Source organism: Malus domestica, chromosome 17 (genome assembly GCF_042453785.1).
Source record: "Malus domestica chromosome 17, GDT2T_hap1".
In the NCBI taxonomy this organism is placed as follows: domain Eukaryota; kingdom Viridiplantae; phylum Streptophyta; class Magnoliopsida; order Rosales; family Rosaceae; genus Malus; species Malus domestica.
The window spans coordinates 34,157,071-34,174,262 of record NC_091677.1 but is presented as its reverse complement, the minus strand read 5'-3'; the positions used below and the strand labels follow the sequence as shown (position 1 = coordinate 34,174,262).

At 39.9% G+C, this 17,192-nt stretch overlaps 2 protein-coding genes and 1 pseudogene across 2 annotated transcripts; 1 reads left to right on the top strand and 2 right to left on the bottom strand.

The window, feature by feature from the left end:
• Positions 1-1,631: 1,631 nt before the first annotated feature.
• Positions 1,632-2,738, top strand: LOC103426241 (chlorophyll a-b binding protein of LHCII type I, chloroplastic). The gene has a single exon (XM_008364335.4). The coding sequence runs from the start codon at positions 1,632-1,634 to the stop codon at positions 2,628-2,630; it is 999 nt and encodes a 332-aa protein (XP_008362557.3). The 3' UTR covers positions 2,631-2,738.
• On the bottom strand, positions 1,760-11,427 carry LOC103426266 (uncharacterized; annotated as a pseudogene).
• Positions 11,428-13,249: 1,822 nt separating this feature from the next.
• On the bottom strand, positions 13,250-15,682 carry LOC103405949 (uncharacterized). Its single transcript, XM_008344980.4, has one exon. It carries the CDS (start codon positions 15,473-15,475, stop codon positions 13,490-13,492), a length of 1,986 nt encoding a protein of 661 aa, XP_008343202.2. The 5' UTR covers positions 15,476-15,682; the 3' UTR covers positions 13,250-13,489.
• Between the last annotated feature and the right edge of the window lie 1,510 nt (positions 15,683-17,192).

Genomic DNA, 17,192 nt, shown 5'->3' with positions numbered 1-17,192 from the left:
TCCAACTTGTACACCTACCACAAATATTTCCTTAATTGTTAATTAGAAATATCACATGCTTATAATATATACTATGTATGTGGCAAGTTGCACAAGTTTAAAGAGAAAAGGTGATCAGGGAAATATGAGAAAAAGTGAGCGAAATAAAAGTTATTCGAGCAAAGTATTTTACCAGCAGATGCGACCAATAAAACAACAAGGAAAATCAGCTTGAGCAAACCTTTCTTCATAGTTTTTCGAGTTTTTGATACCTAGAGAAAAATGATTATGATCGTTGTGCACTTGCAGTGTCTCCAAATTACAGTATATATGGTTGAACTTAAGAATTGTTTTCAATAATTTTAGGTCTTGATAAGGTTGGATGAAGCTGAAAACATTTTTGTAATAATTGCATATCTGTAAAGGGTTGGGTTCAACGAATCGTCTCATGCACGAGTTGCAAGTTTTACAATTTGTGCAACATTAATAGTAAATAAATTGGCCGAATCAGATTCCATGCTATATTACTTCTAGTTCATGCCTTAAATTATATGGTGTCTAAAATTAGTCAGATCTTGAGTCAAGCTTTATAATTTAATTTCTATTTTACTAGTGCTCTCCAAACCTACAATTAGATTAATTGAGTTGAATTTGGGTAAATATTAAATAGAAACTAAAATATAAGTTTCAAGAAGAAAAAAATACTTGTTTAAGGAAAATATCAGCCCAATTAAATATGTTAGTATATGTCACAAACTTTATTGCAATTTTGGCCTATTACTAAATGAAAGGTATGAGAGGATACCATTTTTCCTCAAGCTTATATTTTTTACGATTTTTGAAGGTCTGTTAGAGCTCAATGTTAATAAATAAAAGGAGTGTATGAGATTAAAAGTGGTGGATAAATCATTTTTCAATGGAAAAATTGGCAGTAAGTGTCCCAGATGTGGGGCACACTTCCATGCCAGCCAATCGAGTCTCAAGATTCTTCAATATGATCGAAACACGGGATAGTATATCACGTGTTTTTATACAAGTAGTGAAATTTTTATGTTAAAATATTAATAACATAAAAAGTAAAATTTTTCACCACTTATATATAATACACGTAGAGTACCACTTATGTTACGGGTACAAGAAAAAATTTCTCCAATAGATGGAAGTGAGGGTGGTGGTGATATAATTGTAAAGCTACATTGGTAAAAGTTGACAAAATCCAAAGTAAAGGGACGTTGGTGGTAATTAGGTCAAAACTATAAGCGGCATTCTTAAAATTTTGCCCAAAAATAAGTACGACTCGCTCCTTCCAGTCTTTTGCATTTACATTCAGACTGCATTCTAATTGGAAAGTTCGAAGCATTGCCAAAACAAAAGGGAGTCCGTAAGTAATAAACAAAAATAAACTTCGGCTTTTACGTGAATCACATCCACTCGTTAAATAAATTCATGATCGCATTACCGGTCATTAAACATAACAATATATATTATACATTGGCGTACTGAAGAATTTTCGTAACAAGGGAATCCCCACACGTATGGTTGAGAGTGACCAAATCTCTGTTTTGAGGGGAATTGTCCAAAATAATTTGAACAATAATCCGATTGCAAATTACAATGGTGTCCTTGATTGATCGGATGGGAAGGTGAGCTGGATGCTTAAATCACTACATCACCATAAGAACCAATCAGGAAAGGGATCAAGATACACATGGATTCTGGATAGGATTCTGGATCTCACAGGACCCCCTATAAAAACAAAACCATCATATTCTGCATACTCAAATCATCAAACAATTTCATCAGCATCTCCTCTCTCTCTCTCTCTGTCTCTCAGCCTCTCTCTCTCATCCCCAATGGCAACTATGGCTCTCTCATCCCCATTCACTGGGAAGGCCATTCCTCTTAACACACAGACAGAGTTCTCAGCTGTCCAAGGAAATGGTAGGGTTTCTATGAGGAAGACGGGCAAAAAGCCTGCTGTCTCATCAGGGAGCCCCTGGTACGGCCCTGATCGTGTCAAGTACCTCGGACCATTCTCCGGTGAGGCTCCATCTTACCTAACCGGTGAATTCCCCGGTGACTACGGGTGGGATACTGCTGGGCTATCAGCAGACCCCGAAACCTTTGCCAAGAACCGTGAACTTGAAGTCATTCACTCAAGATGGGCAATGCTTGGTGCTTTGGGCTGTGTTTTCCCGGAGCTCCTCTCCAGGAACGGAGTCAAGTTTGGTGAAGCAGTGTGGTTCAAAGCCGGAGCTCAAATCTTCAGCGAAGGTGGCCTTGACTACCTTGGAAACCCAAGCCTGGTTCATGCACAGAGCATTCTAGCAATCTGGGCAACCCAGGTGGTCCTCATGGGTGCTGTTGAGGGTTACCGCATTGCCGGAGGACCCCTTGGTGAGATCACTGACCCACTGTACCCCGGAGGCAGCTTTGATCCTTTGGGACTTGCAGATGACCCAGAGGCATTTGCAGAGCTTAAGGTCAAAGAACTCAAGAATGGAAGACTTGCCATGTTCTCAATGTTCGGCTTCTTTGTGCAGGCCATTGTCACTGGAAAGGGCCCTATCGAGAACCTTGCCGATCATCTGGCTGATCCTGTTACCAACAATGCCTGGGCCTATGCCACCAACTTCGTGCCCGGGAAGTGAGGAAACCTAATCAGTGTGTACAATAGATGATCTTTAAGCTACCTGCTTGTATGTAAGCTCAAGCTTTAAAAACTGCATCAATGGACAATTTTAACTTTATCTTGAAAACTCGTACATCCATTGAAGCTAAATTATACAATTTACTGTCATGTCTATTATTTTCTGTTACACTTCACAACTCAAGATTTTGCATTCGAACCCCAAATCTGGATAAATTGGCTAAAATATACTTTATGCTTGGCATCAAAGGCCCAAAAGAAAAATGAACCCTGAATATAAAGGACCCCTTATCACCATATCATAATCCTCTAAGAGTTTACAATTCTTGTTGCAATCAGAGAACAAGAATTTGCAGAAGGCATACCAGTGTGGAAATTGTGAAGACTCTTCTGATAGCATGATGGCTACTACTAAAATAGCTGTTAAAAAATGATTGCTGGGAAGAAAATGCCTCGCCATTTGGATTATAAAATCACCTAAAATAACAACTTGACTCTTCTGCGTTCATCAACTGACATTAGAAGATTCAGAGAACTCAAGCATTTGCATTCCTCTTCCAGCCACTGCAATCTGATAATGGTTCCTAAACAAAACACAAACAATATTTGGTAACATGTCAAAGAAATATGGTATCAGTTCATAACTTCATATCATGCTGAAATACTAAATAACTCTGCTATAAAAGCATTTTTGAATCTATGTTAGTACAAGGAACTTTACTCACCTGCCACACAATTTAGCATCCAGTGCTTCTGGCTCTGGCACACTTATGATGAAATAAGCACCCTCAATTAGTTTGCCTTCATCCTCAAGACGCCAGCACCTAACACGTTGATCAAGACCAGTGGAAAAAACCCAAGATCCGTCTGTCCAAACACCTTCATAAAATAAAACACAATTTGATTACACAGTAAATACAGTGAATTTCAGCAAGAAAAATCACTAACACTAGTCCTTCAAAGGTTCTGGGGAAGGAGACGTCAAAAAAAACAAGAGGTTAAAGTCAGTCTTTATTCTCAATATTGTGAATTACTCTACAGTGGGATAGTAAGCTGGTTTCGAAGAATTTCCTTTACCTTTTACAGCAGAGCTATGAGCTGAGGGGACCTTATCATGATTTACGAATCTGATCCAATAGTTCTTGCCTTGACCAGAGTGAATAATTTTTTTTTGTACTTCCAAGTTCAGTGACTGAATTTCTAATTATCAGTGCCATATTCTCAAATTCAGAGTTTGATGCTGAAACTTACAATTCAAACGTAAGACAACTAAGCGCTTGATCATCACCCCCACTTATTAAATTGTATAGAAACCCAATTTCAGGACTTCGACAACCCTCTACACCTGAAACATGGAGAGAATTGACACCAGATTGGTGAATGTTTTCAAAAACAGCTAAAGGAGATATTTCACATATATCAGAGGAGGAATCATAAGCATTCACTTCTGAAGCAGTATCAATAGCTTGGGAAGAAACTGTTCTGTTCTCGTGAAATTTTGCATCGATGACATTCCATCCATAATGTGATTAGGCAAATTGCGATTAGTTTCCTCTCCAGCTTTTATAGCGGTGGAACCAGTGCCTAGTCTATTCTTTGACATGCTACTGCCTAAAGATCACTACCGTCCACCTTGACTTCCCCTCCCTGTCTGTGGCCTTTTTGGACAATCAATGAACTTTCCTACATCAAGTACTGACACAAAAGGCAATACTTCCATCAGTAGCTCCACTAATGAGAATATACATACTCCCCATCTGAATATTATCTGCAAATCAAAGTTATAGAGACAATAACGACTTTAGATGAGCTGTGACAGTAGCAAAAGTCTAAGGGAAAAAAGGTGGAAACATCGGATCAGAGAAGGCCTTGCATACAGAAAATTTAATCAGTACAAGTTCATTCCAAATTCAGAAGAGGGATCCAGAAATTTAAATTGGTGTGTATTTCTCAAACCCATACAACTATTTCTCATGCCCATACGTGGTCCATTCAACAACGACTGACCTTCAGAAGGGACACATGTAGGAAGGATAACATGCTGAAATGCCAAAACTGGTGATGCCAGCGGAAGCAATACAGCAACATCAAACCTACAATATCATAAAGAAAGAATTGTCGTAAATGAGGTTACAAGGAAATCATTAAGAATAGAACAACATAGGGCTCCCCCATTATTACCATAGCCTATAGGGCAAAACTAGAGCCCGCAATGCAAGGGTGGCATCTGAGCAGGCGACAACAATAAAACAGACAGTAATCCTGAAAGGAAATCGAGAACTTGGAAGTAGATCAAAAAGGGAAATGAGATAAGGAAATCAAACATTAGTCATTTCCTATTACCTGGAACCAGCACATTTGACCAGAAACGCAGTGACAGCAAGGTATCTCCAGTCATCTTCATATTTATCCTTAAGTGAAGATTTCAACTCGATATTTCCCTTTTCCGAAGACAATAATCTAGATCCTGCATTGGTTTCTGCAGTAGAATCATTCCCTACATTTTCTGGAAATTTAGGATTACTAGAATACTTGACTGGCATATCTGTTGAACGCCACTGGAATGACATCGAAGTTGACTCTTGCAACAAAACTTTATTTCCATTTCCAGTGATGTTATGCCGCTGATCAGATAGTGTTTCATCCTTTTTGTTTACCTTATAACTTCTTAGTAGCCAAGAAGTAAAGACCCGCTTTGCACCAACAGAAATCAATAGAACTGGAGTTTCTCTGTTCTCTGCTGCTGCATTTTTTCCATTTATGTTGGCAGTATCTGATGGAACAATGTATAACTTTGAGGCACAACATATTGATCTCACAGCTGATCCACCAACCTGCTCCCCAAGTAATTTTGATGCAGACCAATTTTCAACACCTGGTGTATACCTAAGTAAATCATTAGACATTTAGCTGGTCTTGCATAGCCCTCTGAAAAACCCCTCAGTTTCATAGCGGAGGTGCTCAACTACTTTCTCTTTTTTTGAATTTTAAATTGTAAATTGCTAATAATTGTTACCACTCCTAGTCAACCTCACAGTTCCATCTTCACACCCAGCAGTGATCCAACTAGATCCAGTGAATAGGCTGTGCTTCTCATCTACCCCAGGTTGCAAATCTTCAGAGACAAAGCATATGGAATGCATCTCTCTCCCATGGAATTGCATATGCAAATTCCTGGAGAGTATCTTCCTTTCACCATCAAGCGCCCATCACCTATGGATATAAATGATCTCATCCTGAAATTCAAATGAATATTGTAGACTTTTAAGATAAATACATCACTTCTATAAACTTGATGAAAACTTGCTCTTTTTATTTCAAAGTAAGCAAATGAAATGTATACGGAATGATCAAATGATGAGATAGAATAATGTGCCTAGCAGAAAAAAACATTTCGTGGCCTAAATAAAACTAAAACAACTCATATCATAACCTGCTATGGATGTCTACTTTTTGGTCAATTACGAACCTTAACATATGCAAAACAGTTCTTTATTTCTGGTATATCACCAAGATAACAGGAATGCGGCCGCCCCCATCCACCTCATGGAATTTGGACAACCTGGAAAATATATGGACCCTCAGGCACCAAAATAAATAACACAAAAAAACTTACAAGTCATTTCATGGGAAAAAGTTAGCCATACAGGAAGGGACGATACCTTGGTTTCAGTCATTAAATTCCAAATTACAAAATCCACTGATGCAAAACCAGCAGCACAATGACTGGTTGACAACTCATTAACAGAGCTATTACCAGCAGAAACGGATTCAATAAGACTCAACTCTTTTACTTGTTTCATCCCTATAAATTCCAAACTCTTCATATCTCTTTCATACTCCAGAATGCATATTCACCCATCCGCTCCTGTCTGAGAAAAGTAGGAAATTAAGAGAGCAATCGCATCTTCTCTGGTAACAGTTACAATATTTCTAATTAAGAAAAGGGAGAAGGTAAGTTTAAAAGGCATTACAATTTCTCACTATGCACAAACATCCACATGCACATTCAGAAATACTGGAAAGCAAGTGTTATAATCAGTCATCACCCATGCAGATTAAAAGTCAATTGTGACCATACCGAGCGTATTTCAATCTTTTTGGAGCTTAGTCTAGCAATAGCAAGACTTGAAACACTTGATATTCCATGAGCTCCTTTGAAGTAATTGGACGGAGATACTTTCAGGTTAGGTTCTACCGTTCCATGCAAGACACTCTTCAACAGAGGGAACAAAACAAGATTACCATGTATATCTCCACATACCAATACCTGCAAAAATCAACCAGAAAGTCATAAAAACAATTAAGTATATCCGGATACATAATAGTTTCTAAAGAAATTAGACTAACATCTTGTTTTCTCTAGATTTAATTCAAGAACTGAAAAGTTAACCAAGCCACATCTTCTTTTCACATGATCAACAGTTCACGTTTACTCTTTTATAAATTTAGGCAAGCTAAATATTTCCTTAGACTTGTCCTTAGAGTCTTCATATCTATCTGTACACGAGCAGTAGTCATAGTCTCCTTTTATCTAAACATACAAGAATATTCAAAGACATGATTTGATTGGGTGTGTGTGTGTGTGTGTGTGTGTGTGAGAGAGAGAGAGAGAGAGAGAGAGAGAGAGAGAGAGAGAGAGATGAACAAACACTAATGTTGGGAAGGATCAGGATATATGATATGTGGCTTAACACAACAGTGACCACCTTGTGTTATATTTTGTCTCAATTTAAGCTGGCTAGGGTCAATCCACACTCCACGGGGTTTCTCTGGTGTTTAACTAATCCATTGTAGTGTTTCTGCACGCTTCATGCCAATCATAGGAGCATGTGCAAATCCCATTCACATGAAATTAAGAGGAAAAAGAAGACAATGGAAAACAGTTACCTCTTCGTCTAACAATACATCCAAACACATGATTCGAGTTCCGAAGCTTGATGTGAACTCTGCTATAAGAGAGACATTGCAGCTCCTTGCAGAATGGTCAGACAACTTCCAGAGCCTTAATGTTCCTCTAGGATCAGCAGTGAAGAAACACCTGCATGGTATGAACAGCAGAATTGGTGACTTAAATATTTTAAACTTCCGAATCTAAAAATTAAAGCAAGGCTTAGATGATGTCTATCATCAGAAATTTAAGTTGCATGGACTGGTACGTGTGGCCATTGTATGATATGGCCCACCTTTGCCAATTATGGACAACAAATATCTAGAATGAAGACCTTGATAACATAGTAGCCATGAAGAACTCAGGTATTGAAGAGATAATTGATAATTATTATTTAATAGAGCAATAACTGATCATTACCCAGAACCTAGTGACTTGGACCAATGTGTTCCTAGGAGTTGTTGCTCCATCCCAGCTGACCAAGTATGGGAGAAACCCATTTTAGGAGTACAAGCATCACATATAACCCCTACAATTGTTACGTTTCCTTTTCCGTCTCCAACAGCAACCCAGTCCTCAACGTTGGAGCAAAGTTCAAGCGGTTCTGAAAATAAATCCATGCAAACAATCTGGACCTCTTCACTGAGGCGGACAAGTTCAGTCCATTCTACTTCTCCAGTGTCCAATAATCTAGCAAGGTACAGATAGCCATAGTTTGTTGAAACATAAAGGGTATCCTCACAAGCAAAGTGCAAGCGACAGACATATTCGCTTTTGCTGGACCAAATCAGAAAAAGGAAACAATTCTTCTTAAGACCAATGTAAGTAAGATAACATTACTATATTCAATAAATTTCAGGAAGACAACATCTAGGAAACATAAACCAAAATAAGGAAAATGTGTGCATACTGCATATAGAAGTCATTATAAGGTTTGCTTGGATTTCGAATATTGAAGCATCAATTTCTAGACCTTAACTACCCATCCATTGATTATTCACAACACATTAAAAATTCTTATAGAACGTCTACCATTTAAATGACCCTTAAGAGAAACAAGATTTAAGATGTTGGACTCTTACAGCCACAATACTTCTTAGCTGTGGTACCAATGAATCAAAACCCTAGCCGAGCAGGTGGAGGACCAAATTGTTATATAGCATTTTCTAACACAAAACAATACAAACTTAGGTTTTTATTTCTTGGAGTTCAGAATGTTGGGATAGACCCCCAAACATTCTTCAATAATCAGAGTATTACCTGTTCATAGGTCCAATATTCTCTGAAAAAGTAGGGATATGAAATGTGTATGTAATCATTCTAGTAAATTCTTTTGTCTCTGCATGTCCCTCAAGGCCCCCAGAGGAAGTGTGCAGCTGATGCACTTCAATTGCAGAATCAAAACCAGCAGTAATGAGAAGTGAAGAGTTCGGATCATACAAACATCGCCATATGCCCCTTCCTCCGCACATAACAGGACCACAAAAAGGGAATGATGATCAAGGCTGTTACCAGAACATCAATGTTTCTGGAATAACTACCAACAATTTTTTTTCTGTAAAATTTATTCTTCCTATTCCAATACGAGCATTTCATATACAAGTTCAAGTTAATTAGAAAATGAAAGCAATAACTTGCTATTTCAAATCATTGACAGAAAAAGAACCACAAGGCACTTACGTGTGCTCCTTGATCATTCGAAGGTGTTTACCATCCAGTCCTCACACACGACATGTGCAGTCCTTGCCAGCAGTGACAATCAACTAAAACAAATAAATGGTTTTGGAATCAGCAATCCATACATAAGGAATTTTACAATCTAGTCTAAACCACCAGGACCATTTCCATCAGGAGTTAATCACACGCAAGACAAACCCAGTGTGATTACATAAAATGTTCAAGCTGACTAGGATAATTGATTTTGGAAAGTTAATTCTTCTCACCCTACATATTGACACAGTGCACCATTAAATGGCAAGCTTAGAGAGAGATAGATAGGATTGAAAACCCATTTTAAAAAAATTCCCCAGGATATAACTGATGGTAATAATCTGTTCTTATCTATGTTGCACGGACATGGTGAGTTGATTTTCCATTGATGTTATTTTGTTTGGATAAGAGAAACGAAAACAGAAGGGAGAAGAAGACAATGACTGCTCAAAAGCTTTTGTAAAGCTTACCAAACCAAGAAGACAGCAGTCCCAAACTCAGGCATTGTGACCAAACAGCACAAGGCCAATGGTGTCTCCTGGCTTCTCAGAATGCTTTGTTTCCGCACAAACCGCCCAGACACAAGCACTGTACCAAAGAAGAGACCAAGTTGAATGGAAACACTCTCAAGGGGGAAAACACATGATACTGAATTTAGGATCATAGAATTGAAGCAATAAATTCACCTACGATCATCAGAGACAGAAACCAATTTGGTTCCATCAAAAGACCAGGCTATCCAAAAGATTGAACCTTCATGTCCAACAAGTTTGCGTATATGAACAGCTTCATACTGGCAAGCATGAGGCTGATAAGAGTCTGAGAACGAATTTATCTGATCAATGCCGTCTTCTACTTGATTACTTAAAGATGCAGCATTATACTGAGATGCCACTTTCCATACAATGATCTGTGCAAACCCAATTGTTCAAAAGTTAAGAACTTTAGAAAACAGAAACATCAGTATATTAAGACTATTAAAAGGAGCATCGGGGGAAGAGGGGGTGATTCACAGAAGATGTAATCGATCAAATCACTGTGAAAGACTTTTGTACTAATGATAGTTTTCTTTTTTTCATTTCAGAACCTCGGTGAAACTTAAAAAAAGTAGAACAATTTAAGCATGCACTGGGTGCATATAGTAATCATTTAGGTGGGTTCGGAGAATCATGGAAAGAAAAGATTAAGCACCTCATTATAGATAGTGCCAAATGCAACATGGAGAGCTTGAACAGTGTCACCCCATAACCGCATTGAATAAAGAAGGGTCCTCTCTACAGTTCAAATTAAAATTTTAGTATTTGAACTTCAAATATAAATTGGAAATTGAGAAAGAAAGCTCAAAACAAATTAGTTAATTCAGTTAGAACAACTAACCAGGATGTCGAAGTTGAAGAACCACGGAAGAAGCTGAGACATCCCATAGAAGGACAGAGTTGTCACTACAACCTATAGCAAGACAATCACCCTCCCCATTTGAACCACTCACAGAACCCTGCAACCAATTCACCAATCAAACAACAAAAACTAAATTCTCAACCCCATAACCCAACGTAAGCCAGCCGGAAACCGAATAGTTAATGAGAAAAAGCATTGGAATTTGAAGTTTTACCTTGAAGAAGGAAACATCCAGGACCCAATTCGCGAACTTGGCAAGGATTGCAGGAGAGTCAAACAAACATTGACTTGCTGCTCCGTTTCAATCTGCAAACTAAACATCTTCACTCTCCTTTCGCAGAACACGGTGATTTCAAAAGCAACAGAAGAAGCCAGTGTTCCCTCTACGCATTCAGTACTAGAACTAGAGCCACAACAGATTATCCCGTGCACTTGGATCCCTTGGAACACGTCGAAGGACCTCACCATTCTTCCCATTTCCAAATCATACACCATGATTTGCGAACCCGACCCTGTTTTGTGCATTCAAATCAACATTACAATGAATTTCAGCTGAAAGATTTGAGAGAGAGAGAGAGAGAGAGAGAATCGTACCTGCGAGTAGGTAAGGGAGAGCAGAGAGGGGAGAAGGAAGGTGGAGGAAGCACAGGGCTGAGATTTCTCCGAGGTATTGGCCGCTCTGCAGACGCCATGAACCGCCCTTCTTCTTCTTCTCCACAGCCATAGCCATGATTTTGCCTTTGCGCAGTGCTCAAAGCCTGAAACCCCTTTTGCTTGTTGTCTGAGTTTCCGAGTCAACCGTTTCCGTTTGAACTGTGAAGGGTTTAAGCGTTTTGATAGGCCTCGCCCGGTCGGGCCCAAATGTTGGGCTCAAAAATTTCGTCAAAGGGCCAAAAGTACCCAAGATAGAGAATTATCCGGTTTGCAGTTGCATTGCGTTTTAGGCCGAATACCCTGATCGAATCCCCGTAAGTTGTTGTTCTGAGTTTTGGGCTCCAACTCTGTTACATTATATTTGAATGAACGAATTTAAAATTATTAAAGAATTTTTAAAATGACAAAAATTAAAATGACAGAATTTTATTTTTTAGAATTTGTAAATTTTCTTGTTTGGTTAACTTAAAATAACAATGAAATTGGATACATAATTTGTTATTTTTAAACTATCAATCATAGAAATTGATAAATGACGTTTATTTACATGGAATTTAAACGTGGGAATTGGAGGTCCCAAATTCCAAGTTTTTTTTCCACGCCGAAATTCTAAATTTATATGGTTATGAATCCAAACAAGGGAATTGGTGTATGCCAATTTATAAATTCTAACTTTTTCCCGAATTTCAAGTTTATTTCCTTCATCCAAACATAGTTTTAATCTCCTGTATTATTATCTTTAATCTTTGTTTTATTTTAAACTTGAAGTAGAATAGTAATTAGTCTTTAATCTTTGTTTGATATCAAATTTGTAAAAACTGAAGGGGATAATTTCATCAATGCTGCTGTAACACTTGTAAGATTTTGACTTTAATTTTGAACATCAAGTCACAATTTATTGCATATACAACGGTAACTCGTTAAAAACACTGACAGCGTCAAAAGTAAGAAGGAGCCTAGTATTTTCTTGTCAATTTAAGGTTAAGAGGTTGGAATGTTTGTCTTGGTCACCAGCATTTAAATATGAGTGTTACTAGACCCACCCGTTGTCCTATTTTTACACCCACGTTATAATCACACCCACCATAAAAAAATAAGAAAAATAACCTACTATCTTCCCACCAACCATTATCCCCAAAGTACCCTTCAGGTTTCCACCATTGACATCGTTTACCAACACAGCCTACCCCTTCCCATAGCCATATTACTGACCCATGAGAAGCACAAAAACTGACATCCATATTGCTTCTCTAGCATGTTCTCCCATCGATTGTTTAATTATTTAAATAATATTTTAATATAAGAAAAATGATTATATTTATATGATTGAAATAGAGGAAAGTAAAACAGAGACCACCCTTCTGCACTTTTTACCACCATCCCGACTATTCCCATGGCTGACCAAGGAGGCGATGCAACAATAGAACGAACAGTGAGTCGCTCAACCAATCATAGAATCAAAGCCGAAAGAATAAGAAGTGAAATCGGTAGAGAAAGAAACTCAGTTGACATCCATACATGACTTGATGCATTTAGTTTGTTTGGGATTTGTATTACGTACGACGGGCTTGACGAATAAAAAGATTAATTCGTGATTCAATAATTTAGGATCCAATAAACATAAATTCAAATTTAGAAGGAATAAAGTGACGACGAAACGTTTGGGAATTGAGATTACGAGTTGCTGGGAGTGTGGGTGGAAGTGAACAATCTGATCTTATTTTCCCTTAGTCCTTATTTGACATTTTACGTGAGGATAAATTGGTAATTAACTTTTTTTAATAAAAAGTGGATGTAGAAATAAGAAGGGTGGTAATAGTAGCAATCTTAAATATTTGTAGCGGCAGCATTACCAAAGTATCTAACCTGTGGAATGGATATACCTTGTTCTTCGGGACATGTCCGTCGGCCAATTCGTTTACGTTTTGAGTATCCGACTCGATCTGCCCCTGTAAAAGCTCTCTTCCTTTTTGTGAAGGAGGCAACACCTCTTCTTATTTTTTAAATTTTGAGTACAACACCTCTTTTATTTAAATACAAACGATATTCTACATTGAAAAAAAAAAAAAGTTTGAATACAAAATACAGCGGGTTCAAGAGAAAACTGTAACAAAACTGTGACAAGCAGATCAATTCATAACTCGCCCCTCTTTTTCCATTAAATTTATTCTTTTTCCAATAACAAAACCCTCCCTCCTTTTCTATTTCTAGAAATCGCAAGAAATCCAATGAGGATCCTCAAACTGACCCTTGAGCTCGTCTCCTCCAACTTCATTTCCCAACCGCAAGCCCCCCATGTCCAGCTCATCACCACCCTCGTGCCACGCTGGCGTCCCATTTTCGTACCCATTCCACGTCAGCCTCCTCAACCCACTCCCATCCATTCTCACCACGTACAAATCCCCGTACGGCTGAAACTGATTCGGCAACGACACCGGCTCAGCTATCACGCCGCTCAAGTTCGCCGTGAACAGCAGCCACTCCCCGTCCTTGCTGAAGCACACGTGGTTGATCCTCTCCCTGTGCGACTCATTTCCCGCCACCGGGATCCTCCTCAAACCGGTACCGTCCGGTTTGACGACGTAAATGCCGAACACCGCTGCGTCATCCGGATTGTGTCTGTTCGAAGAGAAAGCAATGAGGTCACCTTTTGGTGACCAACTTGGCATGGTATCGATACAGGGGCCCTCAGTTAATTGACGCACACTGCCGTTAAACTCGCCGTCAACGGCGTCAATAATGTAGAGGTTCTTGTGCCCTGTCCGACCGGAGCGGAATACCAACGACATGCCGTCTGGAGAGCACGAAGGGAAAGCGTTATTCCCTGTTTCTTCCTCAGTCAATATCTTTACATTGCACGGGACGTCCTCTTTATCGCCGTCGAGATCTGACGGGTGAAATTCGACTCGTGCAATCTGGACAGTTGTTTTGGCCGACTGGAATATTGGGCCCACCGAGGTGTAGATGACGTGTTTCTCGGTTGGACTCCAGGCGTTGTAGAAGGCTGCGCGGCCCTTGATCAAATTCCAGCGCTTTGAGCCGTCCGATTTGATGACCTTGATTCCGCTGTCCCCATCCAAATCCTGATTATACGCCATCAGATCGCCGCTCGGAGAGAAGGTTGGGAACGAACCCTGAATCCTCAACATCTGGAGTTGTTCAGTAGGCGAAGACACTCGCTCGATATAAGGAATTGTGGAATCGGACTCGCCCCACTGAGTCGAATCACCACGGAATCGGTGATACCCGAGGAGCTCTGAATCGGGCGAAACAAACGGGTTGTAATGGTGGAAATTCGGGTTCAGGATCTCTGTCATCGGCTGAAACGTCTTGGATTCGACATCAAAGAGCTCAATGTGTCGGAAATTCTTACCGGGCCGGCGAGTCGCGACGGCGATTAGTTTTCCGTCGTGGAAAGCTGCCGGAGTGAAGCAGTGGAGCCCCGATGGAGTGACTCGAGTGGGAGTGATCGGGAACCCAGAAGAGGACTCCAGATCTTTGGGAAAATGGAAATCGACCCGGAAAATGCTCCACCAGCCGTCGTCATGTTGGCGGTGAAAATATATGACGGAGTCGCCGGACCAGGTGGGCCAGCCACCGCGCTCGCAGACGAGTACGCGCTTACTGGGTCGCGATGCTTCGAATACGACGATATCGGTGTTGAGCTCGTGAAACTCACCGTCCCATGGACGGGATCCGTACGAGGCGACGGCGACGAATTTTCCGGAGAGAGAGAGGGCGGGACTGTAATCGACGGAGTCAGAGGGAGTCAATCGGGTTGTGATTTTGTCATGGAGGAGTGTGGAGGAGTAGAGAGCAGACCAGGATTTGAAGTATCGGCTGGGATCCTGGTGAGCTGAAACGAAGTAGAGGGTGTGATTTTTTATGATGGGTCGGTCGTGGAAGAGGGATCCGGGTTCGGAGTGCACGAGCTGGGGATGGGGGAGTCCAGGTCGGGTTAAGTAAATGGCGGGAAAACCGGTTCGCTCGGAGATGAAGACGAGGGAGTGGGGTTCGTGGCTGTTGTCGGCGAATTGGGCGTTGAAGTTGATGGAACGGCCGTCGGAGAGGCGGCGCTCAGGGCCGATATTGGTAGAGGAGGGGTGGAGGAGGGTGGGGAGGGCGAAAATGTCGAAGCCATAGTGGGGTCTGCCAACGGTGGAGAAGACGACAGTGCCTTTGGGGGTGTTCATCGTGGGAGCTGTGAGATGACGAAGGAAGAAGACGACAATGGTATTTATGGGTGGATTATGTCGTGGAGGAAAAGAAAAAGATAAAGATGGTGGAAATCCTGGGCAGCTGCTGCGGATATGTCCTGGCGTAGAGCTGACGTAGCATTGTCGCTACTTGGTGGAGATAAGCAGACACAGACAGACTAGCTCAACAATTTATTTTTCTTGTCAATCAAGCTGAAATATTTTCCATTTTTTGTTTTTTGTTTTTTTTTTGAAAGATTCCATTTTCCATTTTTTGGACCGAGAAGCCAAGTAGTCCTCACGGGTGACGTCTACTAATTTAACTCTTTGAGAAACTAATGTGAGAATTATTTAGAGACTAGTGATTTGGGGATTTTCTTTGTGCTTTTACACATATCAAGTTCTTGCATGAACAATTCAATTAGGTCCAGCGATATGATTAGATACTCTGCAGAAAACTTGGACAACCACTTCTGAATTGAAAAATCGGAATTTGATTCGATTTTGAAATTTTGAAATGAAAATTGGAAACGCCCAGTATCAATTTAGGCTTTTAAAAAAAAACAAAAAACAAAATTAATGGTATTGGCTCATATTGTAATTAAGGAACTTTAACATAAAGTTTCCAGTACTGTTCATTTTAACGAAAAACCTTATTTTTACACTAAAAAGTTAGGGTAAAGTACAAAAAACTACCTTAACTATTTGTGTATCGACACTTTCATACCTCATCTTTTGAAATTGACAATGTCATACCTCATCTTTAGAATTTGTGCCAATAATTTACCTTCCATTAGCTTGCCGTTTATTTCTCAGTTCAATGCTGACATTGTTTGATCCGAGACCCATTTTCTATTAAAAAATTAATAAAATATTATTAAAAACTAAAAAAAATTTATTTCATATTTCTTAAATATTAAAACAAAAGTAAAAAAAAATTAAAAAATTAAAAAAAAAACCCTCACGTCCCCTTTCCCCTTTCCCCAACCCCCCCTTCTCTCTCTTCTCCCCATCTTCATCTTCTTCCCCTTCCAACGCCCTTCCTGCAACCCAGAAAAAAAGAAGAAAAAAAAAAAACAATTTATCTTCCCCCTCCCCCCCCCCAACTCGCAATTTTCCCCGACCCCGCTTCCTTTCTTCCCCCCTCCCGTCTTCCCTAAACCCGCACCCACCCTCGCACCCACTACCTGCAACCCAAAAAAAATGACCTAGGAAAAAACCCAGATCCCGTTGAGGTGGAATTGGGAAACCTTCATGATGGGGTGGGAGTGGTGGATTTAGGGTTGGCAGGGGGTTGGGTTTTGGGGGGAAAGAACTGGGTTTGGTTTGGGTTTTTTTTTTTTTTTTTTTTTTTCTTCCTTCTTCTTCCTCCTTCTTTATGGGTTGCAGGGGTTGGGTTTGTTGGGAGGGGGGAGTGGGGGACGAACTGCGTTTGGTTTGGATTTTTTTTTTCCTTCTTCTTGTTCTTCTTCTTTCTGGGTTGCGTTTTTTTTTTTCGTTCTTCTTCTTCTTCTTCTTCTTCAGGTGGGGGGGGGGGGTTGATGGGTTTTTAATTATTTATTTATTTTTTGTTGTTGAAGTTTAAGCAGGAATATGAAGATGGGGGAGAAGAGAGAGAGAGGGGGGAAGGGACGAAGTGAGGGCTTTTTTTTTATAACTTTTAATAATATTTTAGTAATTTTTTAATAGAAAGTGAGCTTCGAATCAAGTCACG

What these genes read in the sequence shown, in the direction of transcription:
- LOC103426241 (XM_008364335.4), top strand. Translation starts at nt 1,632, where the DNA reads ATGCTTAAATCACTACATCACCATAAGAACCAATCAGGAAAGGGATCA.
- LOC103405949 (XM_008344980.4), bottom strand. Translation starts at nt 15,475, where the DNA reads ATGAACACCCCCAAAGGCACTGTCGTCTTCTCCACCGTTGGCAGACCC.